The sequence below is a fragment of the Nomascus leucogenys genome, chromosome 2 (assembly GCF_006542625.1).
Source record: "Nomascus leucogenys isolate Asia chromosome 2, Asia_NLE_v1, whole genome shotgun sequence".
NCBI classification, from domain to species: Eukaryota; Metazoa; Chordata; class Mammalia; order Primates; family Hylobatidae; genus Nomascus; species Nomascus leucogenys.
Genome location: NC_044382.1, coordinates 28,142,410 through 28,156,691, shown reverse-complemented (window position 1 = coordinate 28,156,691; position 14,282 = coordinate 28,142,410). Strand labels below are relative to the sequence as shown.

Sequence of the window (14,282 nt, the reverse complement as noted above, 5' to 3'; positions counted from 1 at the left end):
GTTGGATGCTTTGGAGGTGGCAGGGAATTTGTTCCTTCATTCAACAAATATTTACTGAGCACTCACAGTGTTTGTGGTCCTGTGCTAGCGGTGATCGAAGTGGACAAAGTCCCTGCTGTCATGGAGCTGGCATTTCAGTGCTGTGGGAGTGGGTAGGTGACAGGCAGTGAGCAAATAAACACAGGATGGGGCAGGTGTGATCAGTACAAAAAGAAACAAAGCAGGGAAAGGACACAGAGGGTAGTGGGGGTGGGAGCTTGACATTATTTTAGGAAAGTCGTCTTTGATAAAGTGACCTGAAATAAATGAGGGGAGGAGCCGTGTGGCTTTCTGTGCAAAGAGTCTTCCAGGAAGAAGGGACAGTAAGTGCACAAGTCCTAAAGCAGCCTCTTGCTTGGTGTGAGCCAGGAGAGGAGGAGCGGGAGATGGGTCAGAAGTGGCCCGTGTCCACTGCTGGGTGCCCGTTTGTGCCAGGCCTTCCTAGTGCACTTGTGCACTGGGCCCTGTCTCCTGGAGGGCTTCTCATGGTGTGTTCTTTCACACCCTAATACAGCAGGAAGCTCTGCCACTGAAAGGTATTGTGAACCAAGAATTTGAAGGCCCTTAGAAGTCCTGCAGTAGAGCAACCAGTGAGATTTGTTCTCAACTGGCTTGATCACAAAACCTTTTCTTTTACAGAGCACCCTCAGGGGAACGCTGGCCTGGTTTATGGCTTTACAATGACATCAAGTCAGACTATCTCCATTGTCTGTTTTTCTCTTTTCTCTTGGACTCTGTACCCTTTCCTGCCATGAACTTCATTAAGTTCTATTCAGAGCTCCAGGCCTGAAAAGCGTCAGTAGGCTGACGTTTATTGAGTGCTCACTCAGTGCCATGCACCGTCTACATGCGTTGTGCAGATTCACGCACTTCACACCAAGGCAGGTGGCCAGCAGCCTGATTTAAGATAGGAGGAAACTGAGGCAAAGGAGGATAAGCAATGTGTCCAAGCCTACGTCTCTGATGAGTATAGGTCTGAGATTTGAACTCAAGTAGTCCTGCCCCAGAGGTCTTAGTCTTAACCACGATGTGATGAGTCCAGGAGCCTCACATACCATTTATTCAGGAGAAGTGGCATCAGAGGCCACACCCAGTGCACAGAGCTCCCACAGTCTTTGGGGACCAGGCAATGGGCTGTGGTCATTGGGCATAATTGGTACAATGGAGCTTGGGCGCTGTCTGGCCCCAATTCCTTGCTCTGCAGAAGGTGAACAGGAGGCCCAGTGAGGGGTGGGGACATATTCAGAGTCTCAATGTGGGGCCAGTGGTAATTCCAAGGACTTGGTGCTCTCTTCCTACCCTGTTGCCTAGGACAAGACTATCCTTGGTTTTGAGCAGAGGCCTGTGATTTTTCTGCTCAAATGCATGCCCCCTGGTGGTCAAGGCACATCTTTCCACTCTTTCTGCAAGACCAGCTTCCCCGCTGTGTGCTGGGCTTGCCAAGTGAGGATTGTTTGTGGGCTCCAGGGATCTGAAGACTCATTTTCCAGTTCCCACTGGTGCTGGATTCCCAGGGCAGTGTGAGAACAGGGACTTAAAAGTCCAGACAGATTCAGATCTCTCTGTCACTTAGAAACAGAGTGACTTTGGGTAAAATGCTCAACTCATCTGCAAAGTGGGGCTAATTACAGCTCCTGCCTCACTGGTGTGTGTTGAAAACAAGACAGTGGGCGGGGAGCACTGAGCCCATTGCCTGGTACTGGAGCCACTCAATAGATGGTAGCTATCATGCTTTGTCATCTCCAGGTTCAGTAAACAGCAGTGGTAACACTGTGTCTGTCTTGTGGCCCTGACCAATGTGTGCCCCTGTGGGATCCTGGAGGGTGGGAATAGGGTCATCCTCATCTGGATCCCTACTGCCTGGCACTGTCATGCCTCAACCTTGAAGTTCCAGGTGACCTGGGGCTAAACACACCCTGGCAGGGGTCTGGCAAGGAGTACCTGACCTCTTTCATTGAGCACTTACTGTGTCCCAGTCACTGAGCTTGGTGCTTTGCAGGCATTTCATGGCTAATTCTCACAGCTATCCTGTGAAGTAGGCACTTTATTTTCAGATAAGGACCTGAGGTTCAAAAAGTTAAATGGCTTGTCCAGAATGACATAGCTACAGGTTGAGTGTCCCTTGTCTGAAATGCTGGGGACCAGAAGTGTCTCGGATTTTGGAATGCTTGCATTCTACTTACCAGTTGAGCATCCCTAATCTGAAAATCTGAAATCCAGAATGCTGCAATAAACATTTCCTTTGAGCATGACCTCTGGAGGTCACATTGGTGCTCAAAAAGTTTTGGATTTTGGAGCATTTTGGATTTTCAGATTAGAGATGCTCAACCTGTGGTAAGTCATAGAGCCAAGATCTGACAGTCCAGCTTGTTGTTTCTAACCCAGCCCCAGGAGCAAACGGACTGACAGGGAGCCTGAGGCTCAGAGAGGAGATGTGGGATTCCCAAGGTCCCCCAGGTAATGGTGAGGTCTGTGCTTGGCCTCCACCTCTGCATTCCCGAATCAGGGCTTCTCCTCCCTCTGCCTGGGGGACCCCATTGGAAGATTTGGTGTCTCCGGAGCGGGTACTCAGTGGTGAGGAGCAAGAGGGATTTCCACTGCTGTGTAGTGAGGCCTGCAGTGAGGCCAGCCTCTCGGTGCTGAGGCCCTCCATTCCCTTCTTGGCTGGTTCATTTCATTGCCAACGGATAGGCCATCAGTGACTTGGCTTCCTCCCTTCCTGGATGGCTGGGCAGCTGACTGAGCCTCCAGCACCTGGCAGTCAGCTCAGGGTCGGGACTTTGAAATGGGATCCCTCAGCACCCGTGGTCCAGTGTGGCATCCTAGGCCTCAGCAGGCGATGGACATGGCCTGAAATGTCTCTGGCCCCTACCGCTTTTGTCCCCACACAGCCTCAGCACCCGAGGCTGGCTCAGGACAAGGTGGGGAGGTACTCTTGATGTTTGGAGAATCACATGCAGGCTACTTAATGTGGTTTACGAGGCCAGGGCCCTGCAGAGCCTTTTTGGGAATTAGAGATGAGTGAAAGGCACTCTTCTGGACAGGTACAGCTCTGCATGACCTGCGCACCCCTGTGAGTGCCCCCTGAGCAGCTCTCCTGGGGGCCCCACACATGACCCCATCTCCCCCTCCAAACTCATTTTGCTTTGCCCTGCCCCACTCACTCTCCAGGCAGCAGCCACATGGATCTTTTTAAAATGCAAATTGGAACCTGTCATCCTTTGATGGAGTCTTTGAGGCCTTCCTGCTGCTGCTTCAATCCTCCAGCACCTTGCAGGCCTGGCTCCAGCTGACCTATCTGCCTCATCTCCTCCTTTCCCTCTTGGTCACTCTGCTGCCTTCTTGCTATTCCTTGGTCATGCTGAGGCCTGTCCTACCTCAGGGCCTTTGCACTTGCTATTCTTGGCCTCTACCTTTCCCTTTGTTTGTGCTTATTTGTTCTTTAAATGTTAGCTCAAAAGTCCCTTTCTCCAGGAGACCTTCTGAGCCCACTAACTATGCCCAGTAATCTAGTGTTCCACAAATATGAACCTCCTCTGTGTAGCATGTGCCACACTGAAGTTTTATATTTATTCCTGTGATTTCAGTGAATGTCTCTCTTCCCTCCTTGATTTTAAGGTTCATGAGAGCAGGGCCCATGTCTTTGTTTTTCTCACTGTATCACTGGCACTTAAAACAGTGCCTGACACAGCAAATAGTTGTGGAATGAACAGATGAAACCTGTATTGAGCATCTATCATATGCCAGGTACTGGAGAGCTGGCTGTTCCTCTTTTATTCCTTTTAAAAATCCAGTTCTGCGTTAAATTGTGTGTGTTCCTGCTGGGTATCAAGCTGGGCACCAGGGGTCCAAAGGTGAAACATCATAGCCCCTAACCTTAAGGGGTTGCAGGCTGGTGGGAGATAGAACGCTGAAAATAAAATATTGCAGCTGAGGTGAGAAATGCTGCAGCTGAGGCTTTAACATGGGCTCAGGAAGGCCAGTGCAGAGAAGAGGGTATATGCATTGGGTGTGAATTATAAGCAGGAGTTTGTCAGGCCAAGAAGACAGAATGGAATTGGCACAGGAACAAGGACAAATTGTACCATATTCAGGGGCAGGTGGCTGAGAGGGTGAGGAAGGTCATGAAGGAACAGGGGCTGTGAGCCTAGGGAAGAGGGGACTGGGGCACACTGTCTTCAGACTTCCAGGGAGCTGGGCAGCCACATGCCTTGAGAGAAGGGAGGCAGAGACTTCACCACTGATGGCAATGACCGGGCAGGCACCATAGTGAGGGAGTGGCCTCTGGAGTGCTAGGGGCGTATGGGGCACCCCCAGCAGAAACCTCCTCTTTGAGCTTCTGCATTGGCATCCACGTAAGATGTCTCCTGAAGAAAAGGTTGCGTGGCCAGAGCCAGTTTGGAAACCCCAGGCAACCACGCCTAATGGTTAGGTGTGTGGGTGCTAGGGCTCGACCTCTTGGCAGTGATTCATAGCTCCTCCCAACCACTGTGCTACTGAGGGCAGCATGCCCCTCCAAGCCTCGGTTTCCACACCTGTGAAGTGGGATACGCAGGCTGCTGTGAGGACTGAATGAGCAGTTTCTCATCATGCCACAGGCCATATTCTGAGCACGTTGCCGGTATTGATACTGATCATCCTCTACCACTCCTGGAGTTATTTTCTGTTCTTAGCCACATTTTACAGCAGAAACTGAGGCACAGAGAGGTGATATAACTTGCCCAAAGTCAGGCAGTCTGCAGGATTCATATTCTCAACTGCTAGATTTTCTTCTGTGTGGTTTAGCCTCTCTAGGCCTCTGTCTGCTATGTGTAAAATGGGTATGAGAGCAGTGTCTCCATCATGGGGTCACTGGAGGGTTAACGGCATTCCTGTCTGCAAAGTGCACGGCACCTAGTGCCTGGCTTTGGTAAGTGAGTCATGTGTGTTTGTGAGTATATTATTGTGCAGGGTGGAGCGCAGGGCCAGGGTGGTGAGCCCTCCATGAATGTTGGTGAATATTGATACCACTGTTACGGTCCACATGTGAGAGACTGTGTCCTTTGGGGTTCTGGATGTGACAGTTCTATTCCCCTTCCTGCCCCCCATTGACTGCAGGCCAATGAGAACAGCCTGCTGAGCGCGCAGCTCAAGGGCTTCCCCCTGTTCCTGCACTCAAACCTGGGCCTGAAGGACTGCAGCATCAACCCCAAGTCCCCGCTGCTCTACGTGACGCGACCTAGCGAGGTGGAGAAGGGTGTGCTCCCCGGCGAGGACTGGACGGTGTTCCAGTCAAATCACTCCACCTATGAGCCAGTGCTGCTGGCCAAGACGCGCTCATCTGAGTCCATCCCGCACCTGGGCGCAGATGCCGGCCTGCACGCCGCCCTGCACGCCACTGTAGTCCAGGACCTGGGCCTGCACGACGGCATCCAGCGCGTGCTGTTTGGCAACAACCTGAACTTCTGGCTTCACAAGCTTGTCTTCGTGGACGCCGTGGCCTTCCTCACGGGGAAGCGCCTCTCCCTGCCATTGGACCGCTACATCCTGGTGGACATTGATGACATCTTCGTGGGCAAGGAGGGCACACGCATGAAGGTGGAGGACGTGAAGGTATGGCTGGGGGTGCCAGACCGGGCAAGGCAGGCGGGGCCTGGCAAGCTTCAGCCTTCAGGTGCTCCATCGTGGGTGTGCCCTGTCTGCATCTCCCCTGTGCTGGGAGTTACTTAAAAGACAGTCCCACTCTGCTTCCTATCCTGCCAGTTGGTTTTTATTAATTGTCTTATTAGAAGCAAGTATCATTTAAAACTTGATTGAAGCATTGGCCAGGTGTAGTGGCTCACACCTGTAATCCCAGCACTTTGGGAGGCCGAGGTGGGCAGATCACTTGAGGTCAGGAGTTTGAGACCAGCCTGGCCAACATGGCAAAACCCCATCTCTACTAAAAATACAAAAAAAACTTAGCCAGGTGTGGTGGTGTATGCCTGTCATCCTGGCTACACAGGAGGCTGAGGCAGGAGAATCGCTTGAACCTGGGAGGTGGAGGTTGCAGTGAGCCGAGATTGTGCCACTGCACTCCAGCCTGGGTGACAGAGCAACACTCTGTCTCAAAAAAATTAAAAAAACTTTATTGTATTGAAGTATTGAATATAGAGGAATTTTGCATCTGGAATGTGGAGTTTAAGTTTGTATAATATGTATGGAAGAAGACATCCGGACAAAGATGGGAGCTGTACAATGCTGTTTGTCCGCCTTTAATTTAAATATGATTTTTAACTCTTAAAAATGTTTATGTTAATGTCAGAGCGCCTACAAAACTCTTAAAATAAGGATGAAAGCTTGAATCATGCATGAGGCAGATTTTAACTGAGGTGTAAGTAGACAGTGGAATGCATGTGTTTAATTCAAAAAAGGTTTGCTGGCCGGGTGTGGTGGCTTGTGCTTGTAATCCCAGCACTTTGAGAAGCCAAGGGAGGAGGATTGCTTGAGCCCAGGAGTTTGAGACCAGCTTGAGCAACATAGGGAGACATTGTCTGTACAAAAAATAAAACATTAGCTGGCTGTGGTGGTAGTCGTCCTGTAGTCCCAGCTACCTGGGAGGCTGAGGCAGGAGGATTGCTTGAGCTTGGGAGGTTGAGGCTGCAGTGAACCATGATTGTGCATGGCATTCCAGCCTGGGCCACAGAGCAAGACCCTGTCTCAAAAAAAAAGTGTTTACTAAACAAAACTGTGTAAAAGTACTTTTCAGACCACAAGATTTTACACACACGTGAACTGTCATTGTGACAAACAGCCTACAAATTAAGACCATTAAACAATCTTTAAAATACAGTTTTCATCTACTCACTGTTTTACTTAAACTTATTCGCAAAGGAGATGGCATCCTGGTGTAAATAGGAAATCCGGATCAGTTGCCATAAATAGAGGGCAACCATAACAATAAATCCAATGAAAACAAAACAGGGGGATTAAATTCTAGAGACATTCTGCTGTCTGCTGACAGCCTGTCCTCTCTTATAGGAGATTAGCAAGTGTTAGAAACATATTAGCACCAAACCCAGGCTTGTCTTTGATGTTAGCAGGAGGCTTTAAAAAGAGACTTGTAAGAGGAATTCTGAAATCTCTGGTAGGGGTTGGCCCTGGGGCCTGGAAGGAAGGTCCTGGTGGCGTTCATCGCCCTGCCTTGGTCAGGAGTGAACTTTGCTCTTCCTTATACCTCTAGAGAAGAGCAAAATGGATGACATTCGGGAGCAGGCACTGTCTGAGGAGTTAAGACCTAATTTGAGTCGAGTCCCATGCCTAAGCCTCAGCTATAAAATGATGAGATGGGGTGGATGGGAAGTTTTCAGGCTATTTCCTGGTGCCCCAGGGGTCTCCCATAGGTGCCTGGATAGCTGGAGTGGGGGTGAGGGGGATGTTTTGGTGCCAGGCTCAGCCCTCCAGGCTCCACCTCAGTTGCTCCAGCAGTGCTGCTTTGCGCTGCTTTTACGCATTGTGTTTCCTCCTGAAATTCCATTCTCTTAAAGGCTTTCCTGTTTAAAGAACGTTTTAGCCTTCCAGTCTAAGTCTTCATGCAGTGCCACCACCTGCCTCTGGCAAGGTAGATTGCTCTGTGTTCTACTTGAGATGTTCTTCCAGTGGCCCAAGCTCATTTTCTCCTGCAGGAACCTAGGTTCTTGCTGTCTGTCCAGTGAGTTCTGGAGAGACTGTGGTCCAGGGTCAGGTTGAGGCTGAGGAGATCAGGTTCCTGGGCTCACTGTGTTCCTATAAGCCCTGAATTTCTCTCTCTTATTAATTTTCCGTATTTTAATTTTTTTTTTTTTTTTGAGATAGAGTCTTAGTCTGCCACACAGGCTGGAGTGCAGTGGCGGGATCACAGCTCACTTAAGTGATCCTAAGCCAAGCAATCCTCTCACCTCAGCCTCCTGAGTAGCTGGGATCACAGGCATATGCCACCATACCCAGCTAGTTTTTTGTAGAGCCCAGGTTTCGCCAGTTGCCCAGGCCGATCTGAAACTCCCGGAGTCAAGTGCTGCACCCACCTCGGCCTCCCAAAGTGCTGGGTTTATAAGCATGAGCCACCGTACCTGGCCCTATTTTTTCTATTTTTAAAGTGAGAGGAATGATAGCGGTTTGAGGCCATTTCTGTAGAACAATAGAAATAGAAAAATAGGATACAAACCAAAAATGCAAATAGAGGCACCCTCTTTTACACACTCAGCTCAGTTCAGATTGCAAAGTGCTTCTCCAGCCACAATCCTACTTGCCTTAAACATTTTTGTGAGTCAGAAAGGGCAGAGGTTTTTTTTTTTTTTCTTTAATCCCAAGCACAGCCTACAACAGAGCCCTTCTTTCAGAGACATGAATGTCGCCTCATTAGCTTGTACAGTACTGACTGTACAGCACAATTTAAATAATACCAATAGCAGCTGCCTATTCAGGGCTTGGTGAGTCCTTGTGCTTAGCCCTTTCTGGCTGTTGCTTCACTGGGTCCTTACAGCAGCCTTGTGAGGTGGGTGTTGTTCTGAGTCCCATTTTACAGAGGTGGGCACTGAGGCTCAGGGAGTTGAGGTAACTTGCCCAAGGCCACACAGCTGGAGCATGCATGTCCACCAGGCAGTGCACGGCCCTGGTAAGATGCTGGTGGTGACTACATTGCCTGGGGAGGGCCAGGACTTTTAGTTTGTAAAGTGCTCTGATAGCTGGCTCTTACGGGTTTCTTTTTTCTTTTTCTTTTCTTTCTTTCTTTTTTTTTTTGAGACGGAGTTTTCTTCTTGTTGCCCAGGCTGGAGTGCAATGGCACGATCTTCGCTCACTGCAACCTCCGCCTCCTGGGTTCAAGCAATTCTTCTGCCTCAGCTTCCCGAACAGCTGGGATTACAGGCTCCTGCCACCACACCTGGCTAATTTTGTATTTTTAGTAGAGACGGGGTTTCACCATGTTGGTCAGGCTGGTTTTGAACTCCTGACCTCAGATGATCTGCCCGCCTCAGCCTCCCAGAGTGCTGGGATTACAGGCATGAGCCACCGCGCCCAGCGGCTCTTACAGGTTTCTGAGTCACTTTGTGGCTCATGTGTCCTAACCCCAGAGTACACCTGTATGTTTGTTTCATAAGTCAGTGTCCCTTCATTGACTTGAAGAGCACTGGGTATGCAGTGCATGGGAAGACTGCACTGGTGGGCGCACAGTATCCCATCCTTGGAAAGGTTATGGCCCTTTAATATCAGCGTTGCATTCCATCAGCAAAGAGAAATCCTCCACATTTGATAGATGAAGACACAGGCTCACAGCGGCAGTGACCACAGACATAGCATTGGACACCATTTTTCATCACTTACCAGATGTCAGGCAGTTTTACTTACAATATCTTTTTTATAATTGTTTAATCTTTTTAGAGCAGGGTCTTACAGTTGGATCCATGTTGGATTCTAACTCCTGGGCTCAAGCAATCCTCCTGCCTTAGCCTCCCGAATAGCTGGCATACATGCGGTTATCTTACTTGATTCTTGCAAGAGCCTTATGAGGGAGATATTATCATCCCTGTTTTACATTTGACAAAACCAAGGCCTAGAGGAATGTGAAGCCTTTTCAAGGACACATAGCAGAGCTGGGTGGGATTCTAGATTTTCCCTTGCCAGAGGCCTGGGGGACGGCAGCATAGGGCTGGCTTCAAGAGTATGTGATCTGTGCAGCCACACAGAGCCCCATGCTCAGCGGGAGCCCATTACATGGTTTAATGCCTGCTGTTGCCTTCTTGATGTTGTTTTTTTTGAGACGGAATCTCGCTGTGTCACCCAGGCTGGAGTGCAGTGGTGCGATCTCGGCTCACTGCAACCTCCGCCTCCCAGGTTCAAGCGATTCTCCTGCCTCAGCTTCCCAAGTAGCTGGGATTACAGGCTTGTGCCACCATGCCTGGCTAATTTTTGTATTTCCAGTAGAGACTGGGTTTTGCCATGTTGGCCAGGCTGGTCTTGAACTCCTGACCTCAAGTGATCCACCCGCCTCAGCTTTCCAAACTGCTGGGATTACAGGCATGAGCCGCCACGCCGTCCTTGACATTCTTTATCATTTTTGAACAAGAGGTTTCCACGTGTTTTCACTGCCCTCAGTGGGAGGAGCAGGGAGCTCCTGGCTTTCCCTCACTCCTTCGTTTCTGCCCTGCCTGTCCTAGGCCCTGTTTGACACACAGAACGAACTACGCGCACACATCCCGAACTTCACCTTCAACCTGGGCTACTCAGGGAAATTCTTCCACACAGGTAAGTGGGCCTGCCCCTGCCCTCACTAGCAACTACCAGGACTCCTCAGCACCCAAACCCTCAAAGCACCCATCCACGAGGGCAGCAGGTGGGCTTACTGGCCCACATTAGGGGCAGAGGTGACCCTTTTGCCCCCGTGGAGCCAACAGCCTACAAGAGCAGTCACAGCCCAGGCAGAGGCCATCTGGGGACAGCAGCAGCAGCAACAGCAGCCGCTTGTCCCTCCCTGTCGTTTCGGGCTGTGCTGGCCTGGGTGGGGCATCTTCTCCCTCTTGCCTCTCCCTCCTATCTTTTACAATTATGTGTATTATTTCTGCTTATAAAAGAAGCTGGCTGAATTTTAAGAACATTACAGAAACATGTAGCATAGAAAGTGAAGATGCCCTGTAATTGTACCCACCTCGGATGACCAGTGTCCTGGGTTTATTTTAGAGTCCTAAGGGTTGAGGGTGAGGGCTATAGGTTGCTTGGTGCACACTTTCCTTCCTCTTTGCGGCTCTCTCACTTGCTGTCCTCTCCTCATCTGCTGTCCTTCAGGGACTGGGTAGGAAGGAACAACCCCTGAGCTGGTCATCTGCAGTGACCATTCCCCCTCACTGCCTTCTGCCCAGGCCTCATTGAGACAGCGTCTCTTGAATTCTAAGAAAACCATTTAGTCAATAATTCAGTAGATGGAAGAGTATATGCAACATAGCCCCAAAGCCAAATAGGAGTGATCCTGGGTTGTCTGTCTGTATTTTTTATATTCTTTTTAAAATTTTTTATTTGTTTTTGGCTGGGTGCTGTGGCTCACGCCTGTAATCCCAGCACTTTGGGAGGCTGAGGTGGGCATATTATTTGAGGTCAGGAGTTTGGGACTACCTTGGTCAACATTGCAAAACCCCATCTCTACAAAAAAATACAAAAATTAGCCTGGTGTGGTGGCGTGCTCCTGTAGTATCAGCTACTTGGGAGGCTAAGGCAGGAGGATTGCTTGATCCCAGGAATTCGAGGCTGCAGTGAGCTGTGATCGCACCACCGTATTCCTGCCTGGGTGACAGAGTAAGACTCCATCTCAAAACAAAAAGAAAAAAAATTATTTATTTTTAGAGACAGGACCTCTCTCTGTCACCCAGGCAGGAGTACAGTGGTGCGATCACAGCTCACAGCAGCCTTGAACTCCTGGGATCAAACAACCCTCCTGCCTTAGCCTCCCGAGTAGCCGGTACTACAGGTGCATGCCACTATGCCTGGCTATTAATATTTTAAAAATTTTTGTAGAGATGGGGCCTCGCACTATGTTGCCTAGGCTGGTCTCAAACCTCTAGGCTCAAACGATCCTCCCACTTTGGCCTTCCAAAATGCTAGGGTTTCAAGTGTGAGCCACTGCACCTGGTTGTTTTTTATATTCATAACCCTTAGTATATCAGAGGTGGTTATAGTAATGTGTCTGAGATAGAGGGTCAAACGTCCTGTATATATACAAAGAGCTTCCATAGATCATTAGATAAAAGACAAGTGACCTGATTTGGATCATTGGAATAGAATCAGAGCAGGTATGTCAGAGGTAGAAGAAACCCTTGAGATCATTGACTCCAGACCCTGAATTGTGCAGATGGGCCCAAGGATCTAGAGAGCAGGTAGTCTTGGCCAAGGTCCCCCACTGAGTCAAGGGCACACTCTAGACTAGAATTCAGGGCTCTGGGCTGGGGCTCTGTCTGCTCCTGTGCTGTAGCCCAGATAACTCTTTCAGGCAGCTCCTGGGTAGGCTGTGGCCCTGCTCTCCCATCCCCAGGCAGAGGCCCAGTGGGCGGGTCTGAGCTGCCTGTGCTGCTGCAGGTACTGATGCGGAGGACGCTGGGGATGATCTGCTGCTGTCGTATGTGAAGGAGTTCTGGTGGTTCCCCCACATGTGGAGCCACATGCAGCCCCACCTTTTCCACAACCAGTCCGTGTTGGCCGAGCAGATGGCCTTGAACAAGAAGTTCGCTGTCGTGAGTAAGATTCCCTGCAGGGCAGAGTGGGGCGGGCTAAGGGCTGGGCTAGAGGTCCAGACTGCTGGCCTCTTGCTGCTTTTGCAGTCTGCTCTGATGGATTTTTACTAACACCTCTGGGCCAGGGCCCAGGGAGAGCTGCCTTTATAGCCACTGCCTCCTTGAAGCCTCAAGAGAATAACCCCTTTACAGACAAGAAACCAAGGCTCAGGGAGGTCACACCAGCTACTAAGAGGTCCAGCTGGGACTTAAACTCAGGCCATTTGTTTCCTGCACCCAAGCTCTTACTAGAAGGGGAGGCTCTGGAAAGCTGGAAGAGATGCTCAATGAGGAGGGAACGAGCCCTAGGTGCTAGGTAGAATGAAGAGAAGGCAGGAAAGGCCCTCATCCGTGTCCCTCACTACAGGGTACTTGAGTCCTTTGTGCTAGAGGCATGTGCACCGGACCAAGAGTCAGGAGACCTGGGTTCTAATCCCAGCTTTGCCAGTTGCCCACACTGAGATTCTGGGCACATTCCTTGCCCTCCCAGGCCTCAGCTTCCCACCTTACCATGAAGGCTCAGACCAGCAGCCATGCCAACCTAGCCTCTGATTTCTCTCTCCCATTCTACAAAGGGGGAATAAGGCCCAAAGGGGAAGGACCCCTATGCTCACCCTGGCCTGGTCATCCTCTCCCCAGGAGCATGGCATTCCCACAGACATGGGGTATGCAGTGGCGCCCCACCACTCGGGCGTGTACCCCGTGCATGTGCAGCTGTACGAGGCTTGGAAGCAGGTGTGGAGCATCCGCGTGACCAGCACGGAGGAGTACCCCCACCTGAAGCCAGCCCGCTACCGCCGTGGCTTCATCCACAATGGCATCATGGTGAGTGGGCCCCTGGAAGCCCAGGAGGTGGCAGAATGGAGAGCACAGTCTGTCGTGTGTGTGCACACGCTGTCCTGGGAAGCATGGCTCTGGTTTGCTGGCTTAGGGGTTGCAGATCAGCTTCTGCTGCCTCCTCTGGCACCTGAGGCTCTCTGTCCCAGGGAAGGTGAGCTGCCACTCTGACCCCTTTCATGAGCTCTTTCTTAGCTTCTGTGACAGAGGATCAAGGAATAGTGAGCATTCTCGAAAGAGGTTTCTGATGAGGATGTGGGACAGGGCTCTGTTACAGTCTTTTTACTGATTAAACATTTTTTTCTTGGCTGGGCCTGATGGCTCACATCTGTAATCCTAGCACTTTGGGAGGCCAAGGCAGGCAGACTGCTTGAGCCTAGGAGTTTCACACCAGCCTGGGCAATGTAGTGAAACCCCATCTCTACTAAAAAAGTACTAAAAAAAAGTATGCCTGGTGATTAGCCAGGTGTGGTGGTGCGTGCCTGTAGTCCCAGCTACTTGCAGGGCTGAGGCAGGAGGATCACTTGAACCTGGGAGATCAAGGCTGCAGTGAGCCAAGATTGCGTGACTGCACTCCAGCCTAGATGACAAAGTGAGACTCTGTCTCAAAAAAAAAAAAAAAATTTTTTTTTTTTCCCTGGGGCTTCTACCATGCATCTATCCCTTTTTTTTTCTTTCTTTCTTTTTTCTTTTTTTTTTTTTTTTTGAGACAGAGTTTCACTCTGGTCTAGGCTGGAGTGCAATGGCACAATCTCAGCTCACTGCAACCTCTGCCTCCTGGGTTCAAGCAATTCTCCTGCTTCAGCCTCCCGAGTAGCTGGGAAGACAGGCATGCACCACCATGCCTGGCTAATTTTGTATTTTTAGTTGAGACAGGGTTTCTCCATGTTGGTCAGGCTGGTCTCGAACTCCCAACCTCAGGGGATCTGCTCACCTTGGCCTCCCAAAGTGCCAGGAATTACAGGCATGAGCCACCATGCCTGGCCTCGCATCTATCCCTTTCCTTGGCACTGGGGACACAGAAATGCACAAAATGGAGGAAAGTTCCTGCCCTTGTAGACCTGACATTCTAGTGGCGGGAAGTCAGGGACCCCCAACGTTGGGACCGGCTGAAGCCATGGCAGAAGAATATAAATTGTGAAGATTTCATGGACA

At 50.3% G+C, this 14,282-nt stretch overlaps 1 protein-coding gene across 8 annotated transcripts in view; it reads left to right on the top strand.

Annotated features, from left to right (window-relative positions):
- The window catches only part of NDST1 (N-deacetylase and N-sulfotransferase 1), a 73,420-nt gene that overhangs the window by 37,832 nt on the left and 21,306 nt on the right, over positions 1–14,282 (top strand). For all 8 annotated transcript variants that reach the window (XM_030826535.1, XM_030826534.1, XM_030826527.1 and 5 more), the window contains 4 exons: positions 5,137–5,631; positions 10,191–10,278; positions 12,097–12,251; positions 12,930–13,115. In XM_030826535.1, coding sequence (XP_030682395.1) covers positions 5,137–5,631; positions 10,191–10,278; positions 12,097–12,251; positions 12,930–13,115 — 924 coding nt within the window. The remainder of the gene's footprint in view (positions 1–5,136; positions 5,632–10,190; positions 10,279–12,096; positions 12,252–12,929; positions 13,116–14,282) is intronic.